The 27,937-nt window shown below is 36.1% G+C and overlaps 1 protein-coding gene across 3 annotated transcripts in view; it reads left to right on the forward strand.

Annotated features, from left to right (window-relative positions):
- Positions 1–27,937, forward strand: part of LOC150110511 (arylsulfatase B-like) — a 318,735-nt gene that overhangs the window by 250,630 nt on the left and 40,168 nt on the right. For all 3 annotated transcript variants that reach the window (XM_090394336.1, XM_090394327.1, XM_090394344.1), the window contains one exon: positions 16,100–16,163. In XM_090394336.1, coding sequence (XP_090250462.1) covers positions 16,100–16,163 — 64 coding nt within the window. The remainder of the gene's footprint in view (positions 1–16,099; positions 16,164–27,937) is intronic.

Below are 27,937 nucleotides of genomic sequence, written 5' to 3' on the forward strand. Positions count from 1 at the left end.
AAATTAATACTCACTGGCTTACTCACCAAGAGATATTTATACATCATCTCCCTGTTAACCATACTCCTACTTAGTTTCCATGGAAACATTCTTCCTTTTGTTTTATATACTGAAGAGTTTTACCGACTAATATCCTACGAAACCCTTTTACTGTCTTCAAAGGACATGTACAAAGGTCATCTCTATCACATTATCTCTCTTCTGTCTGTTCACTAGGATTTGTGGTCTATATTCCTTTTAATGTATACTCTCACTCAGAACTTCACACTCCTAATTTTGTATCGGTGTTTATCCTCTGTCTTTTACGGTGTTTCTCATTTTTGAAACCCAATGACCAGATATGAGCAAAGTAGTCCTGATTAGTTTCATCAATACCTTATAAGGGGTATGAGGTATGATATCCCTATTCTTCATCTAATGTCCATCCTAGTATTACTGTTATCTTATGTGCCAGTTTATCCCTTTTGTGAAATGGTTCTCCCCCTCCCCCCAAAAAAAAATAAACTTAAACCCATTGTCCACTAGAAAAGATTCCTAGCATGATTGATTTCCTGGAGAAGATCCCCCACCTCTTCAATATATATATAATGCCATTTAGAATTTCTACAGTTAACAAACTGACTAACTTGGAAATGAATTGGACAGTTGAGAGATAGCCTCAATGGGAGAAACAGAATCAAAGGAGTCACATGATGAACTGAGGAATTGTGGGATGGAAGGAGAGACCATGGGAAAGCTACTGTGCTTATATACCAAGGCATATTAGGAATGATGGTACAGAGTTTGTGGCCTTGATACAGTTACTTATTCTACAAGTCATTGGCATCAGTGAGAAGTTAATAGAAGATAATATACCATGGCAATAGAATATGATGATTATAGCACTTTTTGAAAAGGCAGAAAAGATAAAATGGGAGATTTGGTATTACTGATGATTTCATATGAATGGTGTCACATTCATGTGGAGCTTGAAGAATGTGGGAGTGATAATGCCTTTGAGATCATTTGGTATGAGACTCAGGTAAGAATAAATTTTAGATATTTAATAAAATATTGCCATAGCCAGGAAGAAGGAGATGATTCTGAAATGTTCAGAAAGATGAGACTGGTAAGTGGCAACATTTTTATTATTATTATTATTATTCAGGCCTCTATGGAGTCAAAAGACTCATCGTGGGAGGTCCTTCCTGAGAAACACAAAGTCTATCAAGACTCATTGAGGGGAAGTCCCCCCCCCCCATGAGAAACACCAAGTCTGTCATACCACTCCTTAAACTCATTGACCGTTCTCGCTCTCACCACTCCAGAGTATAACTAATTTATTGCACACACAGGCAATGCATTCCATGGTTCAACCACCCTCCATGCAAAGAAACCACTCCTCATCCTCTTGCAAACAGTTTCCTTTCATAACTTCCAGGGATGGCCTCTTGTCATCACTCCTTCCCGCTGTTCAACCAAGCGAAAGAACTCCCCAGTGTCGACCCTGTAACCACCTCTCATGATAATAATAATAATGTGGGTTACTTTAATAATAGAAGCATTGACTGGAAGTGGGAAGCAACATGTGTGTGTAATGATGTTGAATTTCTTGAGCTAATTAGGGATGTGGCATGTAGCTGAAGCCACATTTTGGATGTTGGTGTAGGATTTAATAATATCTCATACAGTAAATTAAAGATGCCAAGAAATTATATTGTTGGGTTAATTCTTTATCCAAGTGTATGCAAACAGTGTTTGTGCGTGAAGTAACTTCAAGACTAGGCTTCTTGTATATAGAGGCTAATGACTTCACATCAATTGCCTTAGTATCCCATAATGCAAAGCACACATCCTTTTGGTCTATATAAAGCTATGCATTATGGGAAGGGCCACTACCCAGACTAGTGTCAACCTTTATTTAGGTCAAAATATAAATATTAAACCAAGAATATAATAGAATATATAATTTCATGGAATCATGAAAGAATATATAATTTCATGGCATCATTAATTTATAGCATAACCAAGTGAAAAAATGCACAACATGTATCTCTAATCCAGAGTATTGTAATAATAAAGTGTTACATGTTTTGACTACTTGTATATGGGAAATTTACCTTTTCGGAACATTAAAAAATATGGATTAGACATAAACCTACAAAAAACAAAAACAATGATAACCTCAAAATCAGATATTAAATTCTTAAAGATACAAATTGGCAATAAACAAATTGAGAATGTAAACAAGTTCACTTATCTAGGAAGCACGTTGAGTCAAGATGGTCGTTCAAAAACTGACATTAAATACTGAATTGCTAAGGCAACCGTGGCCCTACAAAAGTTAAAACCATTGTATGGAGATAACAGAATAGCAATCACAACCAGACTAAGACTAATTGATACCTTGGTGAATTCTGTCCTTGTATGGTTGTGAGGCCTGGACTTTATTGCAGGAAGATGAGAGGAGACTCCTGTCTTTTGAAATGAAAACTTACAGAAGACTTTTGAGAATCCCCTATACTGCTCATGAAACCAATGAAAATGTCTGAAAACTGATTGATTCAGTTGATGGGAGAAAAAGGGAAAATATTCTGACAGTCATCATAAGAAGACAGATGAAATGGTTCGGACATGTGGAGAGAGCTAATGGCATTCCAAAGCAAGCACTAGAAGGAATCGTTCCAGTACCAAGGGTTAGGGGCCGACCTCGATTAAAATGGACTGATAACATCAAAAAATGGACACATTCCTCCCTTTCTCAACTGACATCACGAACAAGAGACCGAGATGACTGGAGGAGGCTAACCAAGACTATCACCTACCAGCCATGAATGACCCAACGGTCCATTTAGAACTACGGGAGAAGAAGAAGAAGAAGAAGATATGGGAAATATATGACTTCAACCTTGGTATCTCTATTGGGTATGGCTCCCACTGATGCAGTTTTTGCTGCAGGTATGAAAAATCTGCTGAAGTGGTTTTGTGGCTACTTTGGTTAATGCTTTTCTCTGGGATATGAGTGGCTCTGCTCAGTGATGGGGGATGGCGGTGAGCCTATCATTGGTCAGAGCCACTGCTGAGGGTTCTTCTTGGTGGCAGGGCAGGCCTGTCATTGAGTGGAACCACTGCTGAGTTATGAGTTAAATGATCCTTTGGGTCACTTGCTAAGATTAGAGTGATCTAGGGGGATCACTGGAGATTTTGGAGAATTCCCTTTACTTATGAAGTGGATTTGCTTACTTTGTGGGGAATAGAGAGAGACTCTACTTGGTGGTGTGTTTTTTTCCTGTCACTGGGTGAAACCACTGCTGAGTTTCCTGTCTTGGAGTGATTCAGGTCAGGAATAATGAGTTTAGTAGTGATCCTTTAGGGTATGTTTAAGGGCAGAGATACCTCTCCAAAAATTTTGAGTGTTCTACAAGATCATTTTAAATCTCACTCAAAATTTTTGGAGAGGTATCCCTGCCCTTAAACATACCTCGGTAAAGGTTGAAACTGGTCTTGAGTAGTGGCCCTTCTCATAATGCATAGCTTTACACACACACACACACACACACACACACACACACACACACACACACACACACACACACACACACACACACACACACACACGGACATGTGCTTTGCATTATGAGATACTGAGACAATTGATGTGAAGTCATTAGCCCCTATATACAAATAGCCTAGTCTTGAAGGTACTTCATGCACAAGCATTGTTTGCGTACACTTGGATATTTGGATAAAGGATAAAACTAACAATATAATTTTTTGGCATCTTTAATTTATAGTATAACTAAGTGAAAAAGCTTTCAACATCTCATACAGTGATAGTAGAAGATGTCACCCTCATGCCACCAACTGGGGAAGAGTGATCATTTTGTTTTAAGATGGGATGTAGCCAATCATATACAAGTTTCACAAATCAAAAGAGATGTGTGAAATTACAGAGCAGGTAACTAGGATAAATTAAGGGGGAAAGATTGGAAATGTGCAGTGGCTTGATCAACTGAAGGGGAGAGAATAGTGCTAAGTGTAAGTTTATGGACTTTGGCCAGAGATGTAATGAGGTTTATCATATTGCAAAAAAGTTGGCTTTGGGAGGCAGAAGAGGTAATGGAGCTGGGATTGGTGAATAGAGAACTGAAGTTCAGGGGACACTGCAAAAGTTGTAAGGGTTACCCAGAAAATTACTTACATACTGTGAAGAACCCTCACAGGTATGGATAAGGAGGTGATAATTCTTCTGTATAAAGTACTAGTCATGCTATGCTTGGATTTCTATGCACAGATCTAGTCATTTGATTTTATTGGCAATAAGAAAACATTGGAAAAAGTGCAGAGGCAAATAACTAAGACTATCTGAGGACTCTTAAATGTTGTTGATTATAAGGATGTATTAAGGGAATGCAGTCTGCAGAGATTGGGAGATAGAAGAAGAGGCGCTACCAGATAGATACAGAGGAATTATTGCATAAGATAAATGAGTGATGGGAGAATGAGAGGCCATCCATGGAAACTGTACAAAGGTCATCATGAATAAGGCTCTGCATCATTTCCTTAAGTCAAAAAAGAGATTTTTTGCATGGAGCATGTTGAATGAGTGGACTGTGTATTTGTTTATATTCTAAAGAAAGATGATAAAAGTAAACCAAGAAGAAAGTCATCAATAACCAACTCCTGAGCTTGCCTAGAGCCCTACCAACTAATCAGTGACCAGCAGTATGGATTCTGTCCCTTTTGATCTACAGCCAATCTTCTAGATTTCACTGCCCACTTTTTACTCCAGCCATGGAAAAATTTGGAGAAATTCACATTAGCTGCTCTCAACTTTTCAACAGCATTTGATCAGAATTTGTACAGGGGACCTACTCTACTTAGCAAACTGCTATCCTATGGTCTGCCTTCTACACTCTTCAACTGGATTGCCAACTTTATCACTGGCCACTCACTATGTGTCATGGTGGATGGTTTCCTCTTCTAAGATTTCCCCATCATTGCTGGAGTACCCTAGGGTTTTGTTCTTTTACTCATTCTCTTCCCCTTGTATATAAATGACCTGCTGTCACAGACTTCCAATTCTATCCATAGTTTTGCAGATTATGGTACACTCCATTCCTTCTTTTCATTTGACAAACATAAGTTCACGTATTATTATTATCAAGACCTCATGCATTGAAAGACATCTACGAGGACCCTCTTGTCATACACACAGCTCATCATACCATGCCTTAAATACATTCAAATTCTCTGCAGACATAACATTCTCAGGCAACACATTCAATCATTCATGACTCTCCATGCAAAAAAAACTAGCTTCTCACTCTCCTGTTCACATAGCTTTCAGGGATGACCTCTTGTTCTCTCCCTATCTCTCACTGTTTTATGAAAAGCCTCTTCAATGTTAATCTGTAACAACCCCTTTCTAACTTGTACATCCCTATCATATCACCTCTCTTCCTCCTAGCCACTAGACTCTGCATATTGCATCATCTCAACCTTTCTGCATATTCAACATTCCAGAGATCAGAAACTATTTTGGTCAATCACCTCTGGACTCTTTCCAACATCTCTTCATCCTTTTGAAAACCAGATGCCCAAATCTGTGCACAGTAGTCCATGTGTTGGCGTGGCCTAATCAGAGCCTTATACAATGGAAAGAGAATCATCTCCTTACTTCTACAAGTCAGTGTCCTCTGCATCATTTCCAGAATTCATTGTGTTGTTCTCACAATTTAGCAGTATATCCTCTAAATTTTAGATCCTTATCCACCATCACCCCAAGATCTCTTATTTCCTCCACCTCCAACAATATATCCCCTATAAGAGTAAATTCTATATCCCATCTTTGTTTTAGAATGTTGAAATTAAAGTTTTACTTCAAAAATAAACATAGTGTTTTAATTTATTTCCCTCTACATCATTTTGACTTTTTGTAGTATTTTTGGTGTGTATTGAGAGGAGCGGCAAACTCAGGGAACCGCCCTGGGTGTAGTGGTGTAGCAAAAGTTCTAGCTACACCACTGGTCTTCAAATTGCAGAAATCTGGCCTTGCACAACACAGATAGGATCCATTGAAAGAAAACCAAACTTCTACATAGATCTTTATATAAACATGAATATTTATATAAAGAAAGTGCTGAAGTCCTACGTGACAGACCTAATTTGAACCATAATGACATTCTTACTATCCCTAAAGTCTAGGAAATTGTCATCCTAAATTGTGTAAAATAATTTTTTATATGTTATCTCATTTTAATGTAATCTTTTTTTTTTTTTCAAATATATTTTAATTTAATTCTATAACATGTTACTGCATGCATAAAGGGATTCCATTGTAAGCATGTGCCCTAACTTTATGTAATTCCTAGTATTGTTTGAATTAGCTGTACTGAAGATGTCCTATGATACTTAGGATGAAATATTTACTTATTAAAAATCTTATTACTGTGGTTACGTGTGTATGTTTAGTCATGAACATTCCACAGGTTTCATTATACCACAAAATACTACTACTGTGTATCCATCTCCTGCACCTCATTGTAATATGGGATGATCCTTAATGGGATGGTATTATAATCCTAAAGATCCACCACAACCATTGTCCTGAACTCCAATCTCCTATCTGTATTTCAATAGGGCAAGGACAGCCTTGTGGAATTCAATGCCACTGAAATTCATTTCAATCTGATCTCTTGCAAGAAAGAGCTCCCTCTCCCCTACTTTCAATAATACCCAGATAACCAAACACAATCTGATTTCTCTTCTTTTTACACAAGACACTACTTCACACCTTCACAGCTACTAACTCTATACAAATCTCTAATATGTCCAACCATGGAATATTGCTCCCATATTTTGGATGATGCACTGAACTACTCTGTGCATCATCTGGTGTGTATCAAAAAATCTCCCTTTCACAGACATTCAGTTTATGCCTTGTGTCTCTTCTACAGATACTTTAATGGATAATGCACTACTAAATTGGCCACTATTATTCCTCCACTTTCCTCCAAAATCATTGGAACAAGGGCTGCTGCTAACTAACACTCTTTTAGAGCCCATCTTGAAACTCACTAAACCAACTTCACTACCTCCTTTTACATTCAATCTATTTCTGTTCTTTGGTACAGCCTTCCCAACTCTGTCTTTCCCAAAGAGTACAACCTTGAGTTGTCCAAAGAAATGTAAACAGATTCTTCCTTTCTTCTTATCCTCTTGCCTACATGTGACACAGATCTGCTATAGAACTTGTGGCCTTTTAGGTCAGACAAGAAACACATACACACACACATATCATATCACGTTTATAATGCAAGTCTTGGGTTCACCATACAGGAGAAGATACTGTTAGCATTCAAAACAGTGAACAAATATTTTTAAACAGCCATTACAGTGAGATTGCATTATATCAGTGAAAGCTTATGGTGGTACCTCTCAAAATTTTGTATTGACGTACAATCTGGTAATTTTAACCATTTAGAATTAAGAATTTCAAAAAAAGAAATAGACTAATATAATATATACTAATATTGTATACTATATATCATATAATATATGATATAATATATACTAATATAAAAAAATTTATAAAGGACTGATTGTCTGTCTATCTACCTAAGTGTATACACATGCAGGTCATATATGCTTGCCAGGCCATACGTTAGGGTTTCAGATTCTGCTGTCATCACATATTCTGAGACTCTGTTATTTGGAAACCTGAGGTGACCTATAAAAAGATCCATGTTTGATCTTAATTATCTAATTCTTAGCTTACCAACTTTGCAAAAGTGCTACAAGTTTGCATCCTTTCATGGATGAAATTAGCATTAAAAAAAATTAGCATTCGAAAGTTAGTGTGTGTATATATATATATATACACACACTAACTTTCCGTGATGTTTACAATTATTTCTTCTATGTTTTATTGGTTATTTCTTTTTTAATGTGCACCTAAAGAAGGCTGATACAAGCTGAAACTAATCATGCTAATAAACTTTGTTTTCATATAAGACTTATTATTGTTTATGTGACCATAGGTTTTTTTAATTACTATATATGTTCATATAATAATGCCTACCAGTTTCACTAGCAACTGTCTAGCTTTCTCAAGGCTTGAATGGTAAATACAAAAAAATGATAAATGCACAAAGTATAAAGAATACAAAACCGTTAGTAACTATAAGGTAGCTAAGTTGATACGTTCGCATGACAATGACAGTTGTATTATGAATCTTTAGTCCGTGTCCTGAACATGCATTGCATGAGCATGCATTATATGATTTTTGGCATACTATAGTTCTGTCAAACTGAGTGAATTTATTAAATTTTTCCAAGTCTCATTCAATATGGCCCCTGATTCCTGTTTAGGTTACTGCCTGTTCGTAGGACTACTGTCGCTTCTTTGAATAATCGGTGAATAATCTTTGAAATCATCATCTATGTAGGGCATAGAACTATTTTCGCAGTTTATAGAATGGTTAGAAGTTGAAAAGTGATGCACTAAACCGGAGGTGATCATCCTGTTATGATTGACATCTCCAACATGTTCTTTCTGTCTGATTTCAAGGCTTCTTGAAGTTTGTCCAATGTAGGAGAGGCCACACATACATGGAATATTATACACACCTGGATATTTGCAAAATGGAACACTATTCTTAGGAGATCTTAACACCTGTCTAATGCTAGTAGTTGGTTTAAATACAACTCTGATGTTATGAGCTTTTAATGATCTTGCTATATTGGTGGAAACCGAACCCATAAAGGGGATGACGATCGTTGAAACCTGCTGGGAGACTGTTCCTTGTTGTTGGTGATTATCTTTATACAGGAATTTGTTAATAATGTTTAGAGGACATCCATTTTGAGATGGTGTTGTAACAATTGGAGATAGTTCTGTCTGAACCTCGTCTTCGTCTGAGACAAAATTGCAGACTCTATTTCCCAACATGTGGATGATGCTATGTTTATGTGACTTATGATGGTTTGAAGAATAATGTAGATATCATCCAGTATCTGTAGGCTTTTTGTAAACGGACAGTTTAAAATTATTATCTTGTCTCTTTACCAGTTTGTCTAAGAAGTGCAGTTGTTTGTTATTTTCCACTTCTAGGATAAATTTGATTTTGTTGTGGAGTGAGTTGATTCTATTAACAAACATATGTAGGTTTACTATGCTTTCTTGCCATATGATGAAGATATCATCAACATATCTCCACCATACTGACAGTTTAGGAGTAATATTGAAGATTTCATTTTCAAATTTCTCCATGAAAAGGTCTGCACATGGTGGTGACAGAGGGCTGCCCATGACTAGGCCTTCTATGGCAAGAAAGCATAGAAAACCTACATATGTTTGTTGATAGAATCAACAAACTATTGTTCAAAATGTTGTGTTCAAAATATTGTTAATACATTAATTTACCCTGCCAACGAGTTGCAGACATATGAATGCTTTCAGAGTTCTGATTGGTTTGTTCAGAATCAGCGTTAATGACATCAATCGATATAGTTAACAAAGGTTAGTGATTGGCAGAAGCCTGTTCACGGAGACAAGGTACCGGCAGTTTCACCACAGCAACTGTGGGTCTCTCAACCAGTTACTCCCCGTGTATAAGATGAAGCCCAATTTTTGGTCTAAAAATTTTAGTAAAAAGTATCATCTTTAAGGTTGAGAGATATAAGGAGACAGGTGAAAAGAGGATGCATGAAGAATATAAGACACGGGCCAGAAGAGTGACTAGTATGGTAAGAAAAGCAAAACTGGAATATGAGAGGATATTGGCCCTAAGATCCAAAGAAAATCCTAGGGAATTTTTTAGCTATGTGGACAGTAGGAGGAGAAATGACTGTGGAAGAATGATATTGTGGGATAAAAATGGGAATAGAGTGACTGATGCAGAGGACATAGTGGAATTGTTCAATGAACACTTTATTGGAGTATTTCATTCTAGAAGAGTCAGTTTTAATGCTAGAGGGATAGGGCTGGTTCGAGGTTTAGAGGTACAGGAGGAGAGTGTGTTTCAGATACTGAGTTCTCTGGATGTCGGTAAAGTTTTGGGACTGGATGGTATTTCACCACGAGTTTTGAGAGAATGTGCTAGGGAACTGACAGTGCCTTTAACCTGGCTTTTCAATGAAAGTCTGGCTTCGGCAAAGGTGCCCAGGGAATGGAAGGAAGGTAAAATAGTGGCGTTGCATAGGGGAGGTAACAGACTGGAAGTGTCTAATTATAGGCCAGTCTGTGTGTCATCAGTAGTTGTTAAGATCTTTAATAAAGTAGTGAGGGACCGTATACAGCATTGGGAAGTTGAGGGTAATGTTTTCTGTGAGAGTCAACATGGATTTGTGAAAGGGCGCTCTTGTTTTAGCAATATGCTAGCCTTTTATAATAAAGTTACAAGAACATTAGATGAGGGAAAGACATATACTGCAATTTTCTTAGACTTAGCAAAGGCATTTGACAGGGTGCCACATGATAAGCTGATATTTAAATTGCAGCACATGGGTCTGGATGTCAGATTGGTCAACTGGATTCAGGATTGGCTGTCTGATAAGTATTAGAGAGTTGTGTATGGTGGAGCAGTTTCAAGGAGGCAGAGAGTTACAAGTGGGGTCCCACAGGGCTCAGTACTAGGACCTATATTGTTTAACCTTTATATCAATGACATTGCAAGGGGATATTCAGTTGTTTGCGGATAATACGAAGCTGGGAAGGATTATTAGTAATAGTGCAGATGTGGTAGCCCTGCAGGAGGATTTGAATAAGCTAGATAGATGGGCAAATGAATGGGGGTGTCAGTTTAATGCCACAAAATGTAAGGTCTTGAGGTTTGGGAAACATCGATGGGATGCTGCATACTCTATGGGAGGAGTTATACTGGAGGAAGTAGGGGAGACAATAGATCTGGGGTTGATGATTGATAGAAACCTGAAGTTTAGGGGACATATTGCAAAGGTGGTGAAGGTGACACAGAGTATTGCTGCAATTATGAGAAGGAAACTGACCTGCAGAGATAAGAGGGTTATCATTCCGTTGTATAAGTCTCTGATCAGACCATACTTGGACTATTGTTCTCAGATTTGGTCCCCAGGATTTGAAGGGGATAAATTAACTGTGGAAAGGATACAAAGACGGATGACAAAGATGTTTCAGTACTGTACAAGGATAGTTATGAGGATCGGCTGATGGAATGTGGACTGCAGAGTTTGGTGGATAGAAGAAGGAGAGGTGATATGATTGAGACTTTTAAACTGTTGAGAGGTGGTTACAAGGTTGACACTGGAGAGTTCTTTCGCTTGGTTGAACAGTAAAAAGGAGTGATCACAGGAGGCCATCACTGGAATTTACGAAAGGAAACTGTTTGCAAGAGGATGAGGAGTGGTTTCTTTGCATGGAGGGTGGTTGAACCATGGAATGCATTGCCTGATGGAGTGGTGAGAGCGAGAACGGTCAATGAGTTTAAGGAGTGGTATGATAGACTTTGTGTTTCTTAGGGGGGACCTCCCCTCGATGAGTCTTGACAGACTTTATGTTCTTAGGAAGGACCTCCCACGATGAGTCTTTTGACTCCATGGAGGCATGAATAATAATAATAATAATACACAGAAAAATATGGTATATATATATGATTATTAGTTACATTGACTCGGTGATTAGATATATTCTTCTCTTTTTGACTGACTGAAACCGAGAAAATAGATAACAAGTTAATTTAATGGAGCACACAACATATTTGGTCAAAAATGATTTCTTCAGGTATGGTGACATTTAAGCAAATTAAAAAATATATATATTATAATAGCACAGTGTTTTTATTGTTTTTTTTTAATTTGCTTTAAATTTGCTTTGTTTTATGGTTTAAAAAAAAACCCATAAAAACACTGTGCCATTATAATATATATTTTTTAATTTGCTTTAAGTGTTACCACACCTGAAGAAGTCATTTTTGATGAAACATGTTGTGTGCTCCATTAAATTAACTTATCTATTTTCTTGGTTTCAGTCAGTCAAAAAAAGATGAATATATATATATATATGTATGTATGTATTCATGAGCATTGACTCGGTTACTTTGATATATTTAGAAAGATATTTAATGACTAAAAAACTGAGAATTAATTAAAAGTTTTAATGATAAAAAACACAACTAGTTTCAACTTTTTACAGCCTTCATCAGGTATCTTTTTTAGGAAGAGGAAACAATAATAAAAACTGAAGATTTTAAAAAACTGAGAAGCACAGATAAATTGCAGTACATAATAGAAATAAAAAAAGCATTGTATTAAAATTCAAGTTGTTCTATTTTAAGTGCCATTGTTTGTTGTATGTGTGGTAGCAGACTCTCAAGAATACCAGTACTGAATAACAGCAGTATGGCTATCAGGGATGTTATAGCTTAAATTGTTGTTTAAATGTTCAGGATTAAGGATGATCTCCCTGGATTCCACTATCTTTCTTTCAAATTCATCATGGTAGTGGAAAATGTTTTCAGATCTATCCCAGGAAATTGAGTGACCTTGAAAATCATCATGAGGATTGTTAGAGAAGAGAATATGGCTGGAAAAGGCACTTGCATGTGACCTTTTATAGGAGATGTCTCTTTTATGTTCTTCCATACGAAGTTCAATAGACTTATTAGTTTGACCATAATAAGGAACATTACAGTCACACCATAGTTTATATACACCAGGATATTTCAGATTGTGATGCTTAGGCTTAGGATGGCTTATAAGAGATTGGATTTTTATAAGTGTAGTGAATAACATCCTGATGTTGTACTTCTTAAGGACTTTAGCCAATTTTTGGGAGAAAGAACTGATGTATGGGATTGAGATGCTACATTTAAAATTGGTAGTTTCTGTATTGTGGTGCCTAGGAGGATCTATAAGAAATTTCTTAATGATTTTTTTATAATATCCATTTTGTTCAAAGGCATGTGAGAGGTGATTAATTTTTTTTTTTGAAGTTCATCTGGATCGTTTAAAAGAGAGCGTGCTCTCTGTCCCAAGGTGGAAATAGTTCCGAGTTTTTGTGGTGGAAAATGATGAGAAAGATTGTGAAGATATCTATTAGTATGCGTTGGTTTTCTGTACATAGAGATTCTAAATTTTACAGATCAGCGTGAGAGTTTTATATCCAGGAATGGTAGGGAGTTTTCGTGTTCTAGTTTGGCTGTGAATTTTATATTTGGATGTTGGTTATTGAGATGATGAAGAAAATCCATGAGAGAGTTTTTGCTGTGACTCCATATAATAAAAATGTCATCTACATAACACTTCCAAATTTTTGGTTTAAACGAAGAGGACCATATAGCTCTTGTTTTGAAGTCTTCAAGGTAAATATTCACCAGAATAGGGGATAAAGAGTTCCCCATCGCCAAGCCCTGGTTCTGTTTATAGATGGTGTCTTGATATTGGAAGTAGCCAGATTGAACGCAATGTTTTAATAAAGCGAACATTTTTTTGGATAATTTATCCTTTAGTAATATTAATACTTCTTCAGTTGGTACATTTGTAAATAATGAAATAATATCTAAACTGGCTATAATATTATTCTCGTTGATGGATATATCTTTTATATGTGATACAAAGTCTATGGTGTTGTTGATGAACGATGAAGACTTATTAGAGAAAGACTTGAGCTATTTTGCAAGATGTTTTGATAGCTTGTAGGTTGGAGAGTCAATACTTTCCAAAATTTGCTGAAGAGGAATGTTTTCTTTATGTATTTTCGAGACTCCATAAATATGTAGTATAAGTGGATGTAGAGAGCATAGAGAAAGATGTACATTGCGAGGAAGTTCACTTGTATTTTGTAGTAAATTGTTAGTACGGTTTTGTAGTTGATGTGTTTCATCGTTCATCAACAACACCATAGACTTTGTATCACATATAAAAGATATATCCATCAATGAGAATGATATTATAGCCAGTTTAGATATTATTTCATTATTTACAAATGTACCAAATGAAGAAGTATTAATATTAGTAAAGGATAAATTATCCAAAAAAAATGTTTGCTTTATTAAAGCATTGCGTTCAATTTGGCTACTTCCAATATCAAGACATCTATAAACAGAACCAGGGCTTGGCGATGGGGAACCCTTTATCCCCTATTCTGGTGAATATTTACCTTGAAGACTTTGAAACAAGAGCTATATCGCCCTCTTCATTTAAACCAAAAGTTTGGAAGCGTTATGTAGATGACATTTTTATTATATGGAGTCACGGCAAAAACTCTCTCATCGATTTTCTTCATCATCTCAATAACCAACATCCAAATATAAAATTCACAGCCGAACTAGAACATGAAAACTCCCTACCATTCCTGGATATAAAACTCTCATGCTGATCTGGAAAATTTAGAATCTCTATGTACAGAAAACCAACGCATACTAATAGATATCTTCACAATCTTTCTCATCATTTTCCACCACAAAAACATGGAACTATTTCCGCCTTGGGACACAGAGCATGCTCTCTTTTAAACAATCCAGATGAACTTCAAAAAGAAATTAATCACCCTCTCACATGTCTTTGAACAAAATGGATATTATAAAAAAACCATTAAGAAATTTCTTATAGATCCTCCTAGGCACCACAATACAGAAACTACCAATTTTAAAGGTAGCATCTCAATCCCATAGTCTCAATCAGTTCTGTCTCCCAAAAATTGGCTAAGGTCCTTAAGAAGTACAACATCAGGACGTTATTCACTACACTTCCAAAATTCCGATCTCTTGTAAGCCATCCTAAGCCTAAGCATCGCAATCTGAAATATCCTGACGTATATAAACTATGGTGTGACTGTAATGTTCCTTATTATGGTCAAACTAATAAGTCTATTGAACTTCGTATGGAAGAACATAAAAGAGATATCTCCTATAAAAGATCACATGACAGTGCCTTATCCAGCCATATTCTCTTCTCTAACAGTCTTCATGATGATTTTCAAGGTCACTCAATGTCCTGGGATAGATCTGAAAACATTTTCTGCTGCCATGATGAATTTAAAAGAAAAATAGTGGAATCCAGGAGGATCGTCCTTAATTCTGAACATTTAAACAACAATTTAAGCTATAACATCCCCATAGCCATACTGCTGTTATTCAGTACTGACGTTCTCGAGTGTCTGCTACCATGCATACAACAAACAATAGCACGTAAAATAGAACAACTTGAATACAACGTTTTTTTATTTCAATTATGTACTGCAATTTATCTGTGCTTCTCAGTTTTTTAGAATCGTCAGTTTTTATTATTGTTTCCTCTTCCTAAAAAGATACCTGATGAAGGCTGTAAAAAGCCGAAACTAGTTGTGTTTTTTATCATTAAAGCTTTTAATTAATTCTCGGTTTTTTAGTCATTAAATATCTTTCTAAATATATATGTATGTATGTATATTACACTAAATTAGTGTCAGAGTTTTTGTTAATTTTAGAAATCATAATAGGGTTGATCCATACATTCAGGCATGAATTTACAGTGTCTTGATAATAATAAATGCAATGTTAGAAGATACTAAGTTATTGTTGCTGTGGATGAAGCTAATTTTTTTTTTTACTTGTCAATGCCCATAACTACCTTATTTTATAGATTCGTATTTAGTATTTGATATTCTTTTCTTATAGAATATCAAATTCTATAAGAAATTTGATATTCTGAAATTTGAAATATTACAGATTCAAATTTGAAATTTGAATCTGTAATATTTTCTGTAATATCTTTATCTGTAATATTGAATTTAAATGTTTATGTATATGTATGCACAGTGTAAGCAATCTGGTTCTTAATCCACAGGTCAGCTGATCAAAACCATACTCTGCTAATAATTTTTTAGTTGGGAGATGAATTTCTTACCCAGTGCAAGACCACTTCTCTGCTTATTCAAGGCCTGAAGTAGCTTGAAATAGTTCAATGTTTGGTCTCCAGAGGAGGGTTGTGGACTATGTAAAAAATAAATAAAAAATGAAAAAAATATATATATAAAAATAGTGGAAAAAATCTTTATCCCACTCACCATGCAAAAAGTACTGTAGGTTTGTAAATAACCTTTTGTGAATGAGAGCAACATAAAAAATTTTTTGTGTGTATATGTATGCATTATATCTTTTAGGTGCCTGTTGAATACCTCAATATGTATTCCCATATTCGAAATAAAGAAAGACGCATATTTAGTGGTAAGTCTGTTTTTAAAATGATAATTTTAATGCTTCCCTTTTAATTTTTTTTTTTATCTTATTTCTACAGTTTGGGTACATCTAATTGACATACTGTTTTGGTTTATGTGTACCTTTGGTTGGAGACACTAATCATGGTTAATATATTTAATTCCTAGGACTTTGTCTCTTGCTTGCTGACACCTGTTAACACTTGCTAGCCTCTATCCTTCAGCATATAGATGTTGCCTTGAAATAGAGGAATCATTATTGATGCCATTGTTGTGAGAAATAATCCAGTGCACAATTGGATGTGCATAATCCAGTGTATAATCAAATTGGAAAACAGTTCTTATAGGGTCAAAAATTTTGTCCAAAATGTGTGCTTTTTCAGTTTCACTGTTAGTGTTTTCATGCCATTCATTTTCATTCATTGAACCACATACACCTCCAACCATTATAGTAAAACTAATCACACACATACACTATCAGAAAAGCCATTATGTAGAAAATCCATCAAATCAAGTCAGTAGCAGATTATGAAGACCATATTGGAAATACTGTTGTTGTTGTCATGTGGGATTTCCCCAGTTTTCCTCATCTGTCTGAGCCCTCCAATGAGGGATTTTAAGTATGTATTTTTGACTGTAAATCTGTGTGTGTGTGTGTTCACGGGCCGGTTTACCTGTTTTGAGAGACAAAAAATCCAGAGTTTCCAGGTGAATAAAAATCCTCTGCCTCCATATGAGACTGGCTAACTCACCTTTCAGAAGAGACCAGATAAAGGTTCATCATGTCATCGACAGGAATCGAACCCAGGTCTTTTCTTATCTATACTGACTGAACAAACGGAGGCTATGGGATTTCAGTGTGTGTTAAGGGAATGTGTAACAAACTCAGTGCTACTTACCTGGTTGTTTGAGTCTCAACAAAGGTGGCATCCCAAAGAAGTGGAAGGAAGACAATATAGTCCTGTTGTACAAGGGTCATAGTATCAAAATAGAATTTATAGCTCCAGATAGATCCCTATCATCTTCTGTAGCAAAGTCTTTTCAGTCTAGTATTTTGATTTGAAGATATTCCAGGTAACATGTACATTGATAAGGTTTTGCAGCAAAAAACGGATCAGGCTAGAGATCAAAAAGCAATGGTAGACAGGGAACTTGAAGTCAGGCACTGCATTGCAAAGCTTGTAAAAGCAACACAGAGTTATATGTTATATACAAGGAGAACACTGACTTGTAAGAATAAGAAATTTATTGTGCTCTCTTTACAAGGTTTTGATGTGACTACATCTGGATTACTGCTCATATCTCATCACCTGAATTCTGCACTTCTGTCTTTTGATCTGCTACATAAGACATGGATAGATCATTTCAAAATGTCAACTTGGATAATTTTATCTATCTCTTCTCTGCATCAGCCTCCTGCCATCTGCTGTTCAAGTTATTCTTTCACAATCATTATTTTTTTTTTTATCACCACATGATGAGAGAACCTTCTAGGATTCCCTTTGATTTATTTAACCAGCATGTTCTCATTATCTTTTGCTTTTCTTATCTAGTTGTCTTCCACTTTGAATTTCATACTGTTCATACACCTCTCCCCCTTTCTTCTCTACCAATAGTTCTTCCACATCATGCTCTTATTTATATAATTTTTGCTTGATGTCTGTTCAAATAGGTAATTTTTTCCCTCTTGGCTCTGGAAATGTGCTCAAATGCTGCTTCATTTAAGCATAGTTTTGGTGCATGGCACTAGTTTGAGTTTCTGGGTTTATCATAATTCCTGCACTGTACTTTCATGCTATATCCCTTCTTAATGAAAATTTCCATATTCCTTTCTGTTGTCAAGATCAGAACATCACACTCATTCTCACCATTGTAATTAGATGATCACCTATTTATGGACATTTCCTTCTTGCATGTGTGAACCTTTTCACATGTGAAAGGTCCTGGAACCTAGTGCATTAATTTCTTTCTTACCAAACCCATCCCAGGACTTGGTAAAAGAGAGAGAAAGAAGGAAGAAAAATCTTCAAAATGAGCATCAGTTGATGTTCTTTTTGAACACTAGGTAAGGAAGGCTGATCCATAGAATACAGCTACATGGAATGAAATAGGAGGCAAAGATCATTCAATTCACTTGTAGAGTCGTCGTATGCCTGTACATATCAACATTTATCTTTATATAAATACGAAGTGTTTAAGATTTAAGATGAAAAGCGTATGCAACACATAACACGTAAATAAGCAAACTCAATTCATAAACAGTGACACCTACCAGGCTGAAATCCATTTTTATATACAATATAAACTAGATTAGTTGGTGTATATACTAAATTTTTTTATTAAATGGAATTTGAAGTCTTCAAAAACTCAATCTTTCTTTCTTTTTTTTTTTTTTACCGTTTTGTAAGTCTTTTTTCTTCTTTCCTGTAAATTGTCACCAAACAAATTTATTTCTTCCTCTTATCCCAAGTTATTCAAGTTTTAAAATATCAACCGACCAGCTGTTACTCATTTTTATGGCTTTAGATTGATAGATGCTAGCATTGATGGAACTATCCATAGACTAGGCATAACTCAGAAACATATTGCGTCTGTTCACCCAAAGATTGTTGGAATAAGTGAGACATGGTTAGATGAGGACGACATCCTGACAGGAATACAGATGGAAGGGTATGATATGTTTCGTGAGGATAGAAGGGGTAAAAAGGGAGGAGTAGTGCTATTGATGATAGAGAAAGAGTTATGTCCATACAAAGTAGAGATGCAAGAGGGAAATAGGGCCAGTTGTTTTGAGGCAGTATGGTGTGAGATAGAGGTGAATAGAATCAAATACTTGGTGGGATGTTGTTATAGACCTGGTAATGTGGATGGTGGTGATAGTGAAATGTATAGTCAATTAATCCAAGCAAATAAGAAAAGGGTGATCATTATGGGTGATTTTAATTATGCCAATATAGACTGGAATGAAGAGATAGCAACTGGAAGTAAAGAATATGAGTTTCTTGAGTTTTTGAGGGATAACTACCTCAGACAGTATGTAACAGAGGGGCACACAAGGATTAAGGGTCTAGGATTTGGTCATCTCATCAGAGGATGTAATTATAAATGAGGTGTCAAATTATCCACCAATTGGTGAAAGTGACCATGAGGTGATTACCTGAGTGGTTGCCAGCAGTGCAAGGACCCCTATGAAAAAAGGGTATATGTGGAACTACAAGGGGAGGGGGGGATTATGAAGAGCTCAGGAGACAGCTTGCAGGTGTAGCATGGAATGAGGAGTTAGCTGGAAAAGAGATCAATGCAGCTTGGGTGATTTTCAAAAACTATTTAGTAGATGCAATGTCTAAATGTATTCCAAGGGTGAGAAGGTTAAATAAGGTAGGTGTGAGATGAATGAATAAAGAGATTAAGCATACAATACAGAGAAAAAGGGCATTGTGGAGGCAGCATAAGAGAAGTGAAAATAACCAATTTCATGAGGTCTACAAAGACCAGGCAAGGAGAGTGACTTGGTTGGTGAGAATAGCTAAAGAGAGGTATGAACAACAGTTAGCTAATGAAGCCAAAAAGAATCCTAGGGAGTTCTTTCGATATGTAGCCAGCAAAAGAAAGAATGATTATGGAAGGATGACATTGATTGGAGGAAATGGTATAAAGACAGCTGTTGCAGAATGTGTGGTGGAGATACTTAATGAGCAGTTCATAAAGATCTTTCAATCTTGTGAATGTGACTTCATGGAGAGATTGAGAGCAGTTGACGATGGGGAGGAGAGACTGACTGTAAGTGAGCAAGAGGTGTTTGGGGAGTTGAGTAAACTAGAAGTGAATAAGGCTGTGGGACTTGATAATATATCACTGCATATTCTGAAGGAATGTGCCAGAGAGAGTTGACACCTGCCTTAACATATTTTTTTAATACGAGTCTAGCACTTGGTCAAGTTCCTAAAGAGTGGAAGGAGGGCACTTCTTAAAGGAGGTGATCGAACTCAAGCATCAAACTATAGGCCTATCTCTGTGTCAGGTGTTGTGGTTAAGTTGTTGGAGAAGCTTGTGAGAACTAGGATCCAGAGTTGGGTTGACAACAATGGTATAATCTTTGATGGACAGCATGGATTTGCTAAAGGGAGGTCATGTTTTAGTAATCTACTTACTTATTACAATAAAGTGACTGCTTCCTTGGACAGAGGAGAAGGATACACAGTAATATACTTGGATTTCACAAAGGCTTTTGATAGAGTACCTCATGATAAGTTGACAATCAAACTAGAGCAGATAGGGTTGGATATTAGATTAGTGCATTGGATTGGAGACTGGCTATCTGATAGGTATCAACAAGTTTTGTATGGGGGTGCAATATCCAGGAAAAGGAAAGTCACTAGTGGAGTGCCTCAGGGGTCTGTTTTAGGGCCATTACTATTTAACTTGTATATTAATGATATTGGTGAAAATTTGGATTGAAAGAAGACTTGAATAAATTGAGTGATTGGGCAAGCAAATGGGGATGTGAGTTCAATGTTGCAAAATGTAAGGTTTTAAAATTTGGAAAACAAAGAAGGGATGCATAATTTATGCTTGGTGAGAATATATTGTTGGAGGTAGAGGAAATAAGAGATCTGGGGGCGATAGTGGATAAGGTTCTAAAATTTAGGGAACAAATCGCCAAAATTGTGAAGACAACACAAAGACTAATGGGAATGATGCGGAGGACACTGACGTGTAGAAGTAGGGAAATTCTTGTTCCATTGTATAAGGCTTTGATTAGGCCACACATGGACTATTGTGTCCAGATTTGGTCACCAGGTTTTCAGAAGGATGAAGAGATGTTGGAAAGGGTCCAAAGGTGACTGACTAAGGTAGTTTCTGACCTCTGGAATGTTGAGTATGAGGAAAGATTGAGGAGATGTAATTTGCAGAGTCTGGTGGAGAGAAGGAAAAGGGGAGATATGATAGAGACCTACAAGTTGGTAAGGGATTGTTATAAGATCAATGGTGGAGAAGTTCTACAGAGAACAGTGGGAGATCAGGGGAGAACCAGAGGTCATCCCTGGAAACTGTATAAAAAGGGTGTGAGTAGGGGAGTGAGAGGCAGGTTTTTTTCATGCAGAGTTGTGAATGATTGGAATGCTTTGCCTGAAAGTGTGGTAATATCAAGGAGTTTGAGTGTGTTTAAGACACGGTATGATGAGATTTGTGTGATAAAGGGACCTCCTAGATGAGTCTTTGACTCCATGAGGTCTTGGGAAATAATAATAATAATATCATCAGTGAGCCTTTGAAGTGATTTCATGATGGTGTTTGAAGTGATTCTCTAAGAAAGGATAATCACTTAATTAAATTGCCCACTTCTAGACAATGTGAAAAATTTTTAAAGTTTTAGCACTCTCTTCTCCTTTCCCATAATGCAAAAACAGTTTTCTAAGGTTGAACAGATCTGGAATTAGTACTGGTTATCAGCTGTCAGGTGAGAAATAACACCTTCATCACAGAGTGCATAATTTTTTTTTTTTTTTTTTTTTTGGAGAATGTGGAAACATGGATATGTTATGATGTGTTTATACCAAAAAATTCCTTAAGCGAATACTAGCTCAAGAAAAGAAATTTTATGTTATCTAGGAGTAAGGATATTTTATGCAAGACTGCAGACAGGGCTATATGTTGATAACATTGAAGTTGACATGAATGTCCTTGTCCCTTGTGAATTATGGGGGATCAGAGTTTAAGGCATTTGGGTTGCGGAAGATCTAGATTTTGAAGTATAGTATGTTCGAACACTGCATGGTTTGTTTATGAATAATTGGATTGGAATTTTCTATACTCATCAGCAAATTATGGAAAGGATTTGAAACTAGTGGAGTCAGAGACTCTTCATGAAAGCTACACACTATCACACTCAAAGCTCATCTGACTATGTCTTAAACTGATTCAGTGTGTCTGCATTCACAACACACTCAGGCAATGCATTCCATTCACCAACTACTCTCCATGCAAAACACCTTTCCTCACTCTTCTGCTCACACCCTCCTTATACAGTTCTACAGATGGCCTCTTGTTCTATCTCCTCTCCCATTCTATGAAAAATTTCTTCCATGTCAACCAGATAACTTCTGACCAATCTATGTGTCTCAATCATATCCATCTCCTTCTCCTATTCATAAGGTTTTGCAATTTACATTCTTTTAATTTGTCTTCATACTCCACATTCCAAAGACTACTGACTACCTTTGTGAATCTTCTCTGGACCCTTTCTAACATATCCTTATCATCATGAAAACCTGGTGACCAAATCCACACATAGTATTCCATATGAGACCTGATCAAGACCTAATACAATGGAATCATAATCTCTTTTATTTCTACACATCAGGATCCTCTGCATCATTGCCATTATCTGATATAACGACTTCACAACTTGTGCGATGTGGCTCCTGAATTTCAGGTTCTTGTCCACCACTACTCCCAGATCTCTCATCTTCTCTACCTCCTTTAAAGTTTCCCTACCAAATGTATACTTTGCATCCTATTGTTGCTTACCAAATTTCAGAACCTTACACTTTGAAACATCAAACTGGTAGTTCTACTTACCTTCCCTTTCATACAATCTGTTCCAGTTCTCCTGTAAGGTCATAACATCTGCTTGATTTTGCATTGCTCTCCCCAATTTTGCATCATATGCAAACAGTTGCATATGATGCACCAGTTAAACCCTATCCCAGTATCATTAATATACAAATCAAATGACAATGACCCCAATACAGATTCCTGCAGCACACCAGAGCCAGAAATGCAATTAAAGTAATTAGTACATTTCTAGAGGTGCACCATTGCAAAACACCTTCACTAAGGTGTTTCACAATGGTGAGATGCTGTCAATTTCCAGTAATGCTTCCTTAAAATGTATGGAGGAATTCCATCCACAACTATTCTTCTCCATATAAAAAATACTGTATTTCACCACTGTGCAATACCTTAGCGAAGTGATCACTAAATAGATTCAGTGCATTTCCTGCTCTGATTATGTTAACATAATTTCTTTTCCTGCTGTCAGCATAATGAAAAAAAAAAAAGTGTGGTTCTCATATTCTAATTTTCTTTCCTTATTATACCTGTTGCTTTCCTGGCTTGCATTTTTTTATTCCTCATGTAGCTCAATGCCTTTCCATTTTATATTTCTTGCATATTATTATTATTATTATTATTATTATTATTACATAACACCTCCAGGGAATTCAGAGACTCATTGAGGGAGGGCACCTACTCTACAACTCTCCACCAACTACAATCCGCATTAGCCTAGTCACTTTGCACTTCACAAACATATGCCTGGAGAAGGAGTGTCCTAGGTTAATTTCCCATCAACAACGTGAGGAGCTTAAGGATCTTCCTCAGCCATAGCCAAGGTAGCCGGTCTTGGGGTTGGGACAGCAGGTTCTTTCTGCCAGTTTATCTGGGGTTTTTTATCCCGCAAACAGGCAAACCGGCCCCGTGAACACACACAGTTTACAGTCAAGAATATTGAACCATCCATAGGCCTGATTTGTCAGCTATGCTGGTTCCAAGCATGGATAAAATTTGGTGGGACTGAGATGGCTGTACCTCCCTGTAAAGGGGACTCACGGCCATTGTATCATCATACGATAATTAATTAATCCACCAACTGCAAGTACACCAATGCCATCTACTGCCCACCACCACTAGTATTTCTGCAAGCAATCACAAACATTCATGCCCATGCAGAATTAGAATCCATAAATGTTAGTGTATCTGCTCTCCAGCAGATACACTAACAACTCACCCAGCCAGGCTGGCAATATCCACTTTTCTTCTGTAATTCATACTTAGTGCCTTTATTCATCCATTTCACTATTATTCTAAATTAAAGATTCCAAGAAATTATATCCTTGTTTAATCCTTTATCCAAGTGTAAGCAAACAAAGCATGCATGTGAAGTATATTCACAACTAAGCCACTTGTATAATAAACAAATGACTTCACATTAATTACCATAGTATCCCATAATGCAAAGCACACTGCCTTTTGGGTGTGTATTATTATTAAAATGCTCTGGATTAGAACTGGCTCTCTTCATACTTTTAATCTTAGAAATGCAGTTCTTCAGTACTAACTTCAAATATTGCTTAAATAGCTCTCAAGTAGTTTTAATTTATTTTGCTCTATGCATCTCCAGCCATGATAAATCCAAAATGCTTTCATTCATTTTCGGTAATAATCTCTCATCTTATAATTTCATATATATGTGTGTGTGTGTGTGTGTGCACTGCTCAAAACAATTAGAGGATATTTTGGTTTTCTTGTAAATTATAAATTTATAAAAATAATTTACAAATGTAACACATTTATTTAAAAAATTCTTAATATAATACAACAGCGTGGAACATGCAACTGTGTACAAAATCTTATTAAGACTTGTCAAAATGGTCACTTCAAGAGCTTGAAATTGCTCTCACAGAAGAGTGGGGAAATATCCCTCAAGAACTGTTTGATCATCTTACCTGGTCCATGCAATCAAGATGTTTGGCTGTTAATGGAGACCATACGCTCTATTACAAATTAACAAAAGCATTTTTGCCTATTCTTGTTGTTATTCTTGTTAAAATTATTTCACACTAAAATGTACAATTTGTTAAATATATATAATTTGTTAAATTTGTAATAAACATTGATTATTTAAACAATATCTCATCAATTACACCCTATCCATAAGTAAGAAATATTTATACATGAATAAAAAGAACCCAATAGTTATAATTATTTGCAGAAATTTATAATCATCTGACAGAAACTAAAATATCCCCTAATTGTTTTGAGCAGTGTGTGTGTGTGTGTATATATATATATATACACACACACACACATAATCTCTCATCTTATAATTGCATGTATATATATATATATTGCTCTATTTTATGCTTTAGATTCTCTGTCTCATCATTACTTTCATCTCAATCTTCAGTCATCACGCTGCCTGCTAAACATTTTTTTTATCTCTACTGAAGCCTGTTATTCTCAATCTCACTATCATTATCATCCAAATTTTTGCTTACATGCAAAGAAAACTCTTTCCTCAATTCTCTCTCTCTCCCCTCCCTCCCTTGAATGCAATTTGGACACAACAGACATGTTTGCTTTTTTTACACAACACTATATTCTGTTAGGTCTTAGCTTATATTAACTCATTATATATTATGTCTTAATAAAATTAAAAAGTAAAAAACTTATCCCTCACATAATGCTAATATGCTATTGGTGTACAACTTTCTGTGAGTGGAAATCACATAAAAAAAAAATGTTGAGATTGTAGTAGCTGAAAGATATGGATTATTATTTTTATAAATGTTATTTGTTTGCTTATAAGGATCATTTACCTATTTGCTTGTTTGTGTAGTTCTAAAAGCTATTACTTTTTTTATGAGCATACTATATTGTACGTTATGGCACCAATGCTAAAAAACAATAGTGTCTGTGTGTGATTTCAGTATGCATGATTTTGTTCACTAAAAGAAAGGCAATGATTGCAAATGAGTCACTGTGCAGGTTGTGCAGGATGAATGGTGTTGTTTATAGATGTGGGGAGCAAGTCTGATGAATGGAAAGACTTATATAAGGTGAATGGATTTGCATATGAACGGATTTAAAGTTAGTCTTGAGAAAGTGTTCTTCAGTGTGATTTTTTAAGTGCAGAATCATGGAAACTAGACTGTTTAGGGGAATGCAGGTGAGTAATTAGGAGAGTGTAGTTTTTTTGAACCTGGGAACCTGCATTGTTCTCAATGTAGTTTCCCAGGTTCTTAACTTCATCATCATCATCATCAAATTCCTGACATGTACCCTCAAGGGGTGTGCAGGATATGATTGTACTACATAAAAAATTTACATCATTACTAACTTCCTATCTACATTTTTCCTCCAATTTAGTCTGTTACTTGTCAAGACTCCGACATTATCAGATCTTATATTTCTGTTGTCTAAGGCACTTTGTACCGCATCAATACACCTATATCTTGGTCCATTGGGTTGTTTTCCTGCCAACCTGGCAGAGAACACTTGTTTTGCTAATCTTTCCTTGCCCATTCTGTTTAAGTGACCATACCACAGGAGATTAGCTCTGCTAACGCATTCCTGGATGCTGACAATGTCAAGTTCTTTGACATTGTCAAAGACATTATCAGACATGGGATGGACAGCGTCTATCCCACATCTGATAATGACTTATCACTCAGACCTGCCGGTCTTGACTGGATGTGGTTAGTGATGCTACAATAATATCCTCGTTTTTAATATGATATTTCCATTGATGCCATCTGTTCATGCCTCTAATCTTTCTCAGGACTCTCATATCTGCAGTCTCTAGTCTTTGGTCAAGCGTTTTACTTCTGATCCAGCTCTCCCATAAGTTAAAATTGGTTTGAACACTGTCTTGTATACAACTGATTTAGTGTTCTGACTAATTTCTCTCTTATTCCATATGAATTTATTCAATTGACTACTTACCATGCCAGCTTTGTTGATCCTGTTGTCTATTTCCATATTTAATTTATCATTTTCACTAAAAATCGTGCCTAAGTAGCTAAGATGTTTTACTTGTTCCACAGGTTCCTCGTTCACAACACAGTTGACATTTTCAACAATTCTACCTATTTGCATTGTCTTTGTTTTTTTAATGCTGACCTTCATACCATATCTATTACAACAGTTATTCAATTTAGTCAGGGTATCTTGCAAACTTGTAGTGGATTTATTTAGAAGTATAACATCGTCCGCATAAAGCAAAGAGCTGACATTAACATCTCCAATTCTGATATCGCGTTTAATACCACTTTCCTTCATAATGTGATCCATATAGATAATACAGATATAGATAATGAATAACAGAGGGGATAATGTACATCCTTGTCTCACACCAGATTTAACATTAAACCGTCTTCCTGTACTTCCTTCAATTCTAACTGCTGACTTACAATTCAAATACAGACTAAGTATGCTTGATATAATGCCCCATTGACACCATATAACTGTAGTGTATTGAATAGCTTCTCTCTTAGTACCTTGTCATATGCCTTTTCCAGATCGACAAAACTTAAATACAGATCGTTGTTATATTCCCATGCATTTTCAACTATTTGTCGTAAAGTGAAGATCTGATCCTGACATCCTCTATTTGCCCTGAATCCAGCTTGTTCTTCACCAAGCTTTTCTTCCACAATTCTTCTCAACCGTTTCTCAAGTATACTTGCATAGATCTTGCCAGGAACACTCAGTAGGGAAATACCTCTGTAATTCTCACATTCAGTTCTATTTCCCTTTTTATATATGGGTACTATTAGAGCTCTACTCCAATCATCGGGAATTTGCCCCTCTGTCCAGGCCTTCTGAACTATGCAGTGCAGCCACTGTAAGACTTTTATAGCACCATATTATTTCTGGTCGAATATCATCTACTCCTGCTACCTTTCCACATTGTAAGCCTTTAATGGCTTTTTCTACTTCAAGTATGGATATGTATTCCTGACTGTATGCCTGTTGAGTATTTTTTACCGCTGTGCTATCACTGCTTGTTTCATTTAGCAATTTGTCGAAATAATTACTCCATACTTCAAGGATGTCTTTTTCTCCCGTTTTTATGTCACCTTTATCATCTCTAACTACTTTTACAGCACTCTTTCCTCCATTTCTAAGCTTCTTCAACAACCTCCAGAATATTATGCCATCTTTTTGATATTTATTTTCTATGTTCTTTCTGAAGTCCTCCCATGACTTTTGTTTAGC

This window comes from Typopeltis vanoorti, chromosome 1 (assembly GCF_054136105.1).
Source record: "Typopeltis vanoorti isolate ZY-2024b chromosome 1, IOZ_Tvanoo_1.0, whole genome shotgun sequence".
Classification (NCBI taxonomy): domain Eukaryota; kingdom Metazoa; phylum Arthropoda; class Arachnida; order Uropygi; family Thelyphonidae; genus Typopeltis; species Typopeltis vanoorti.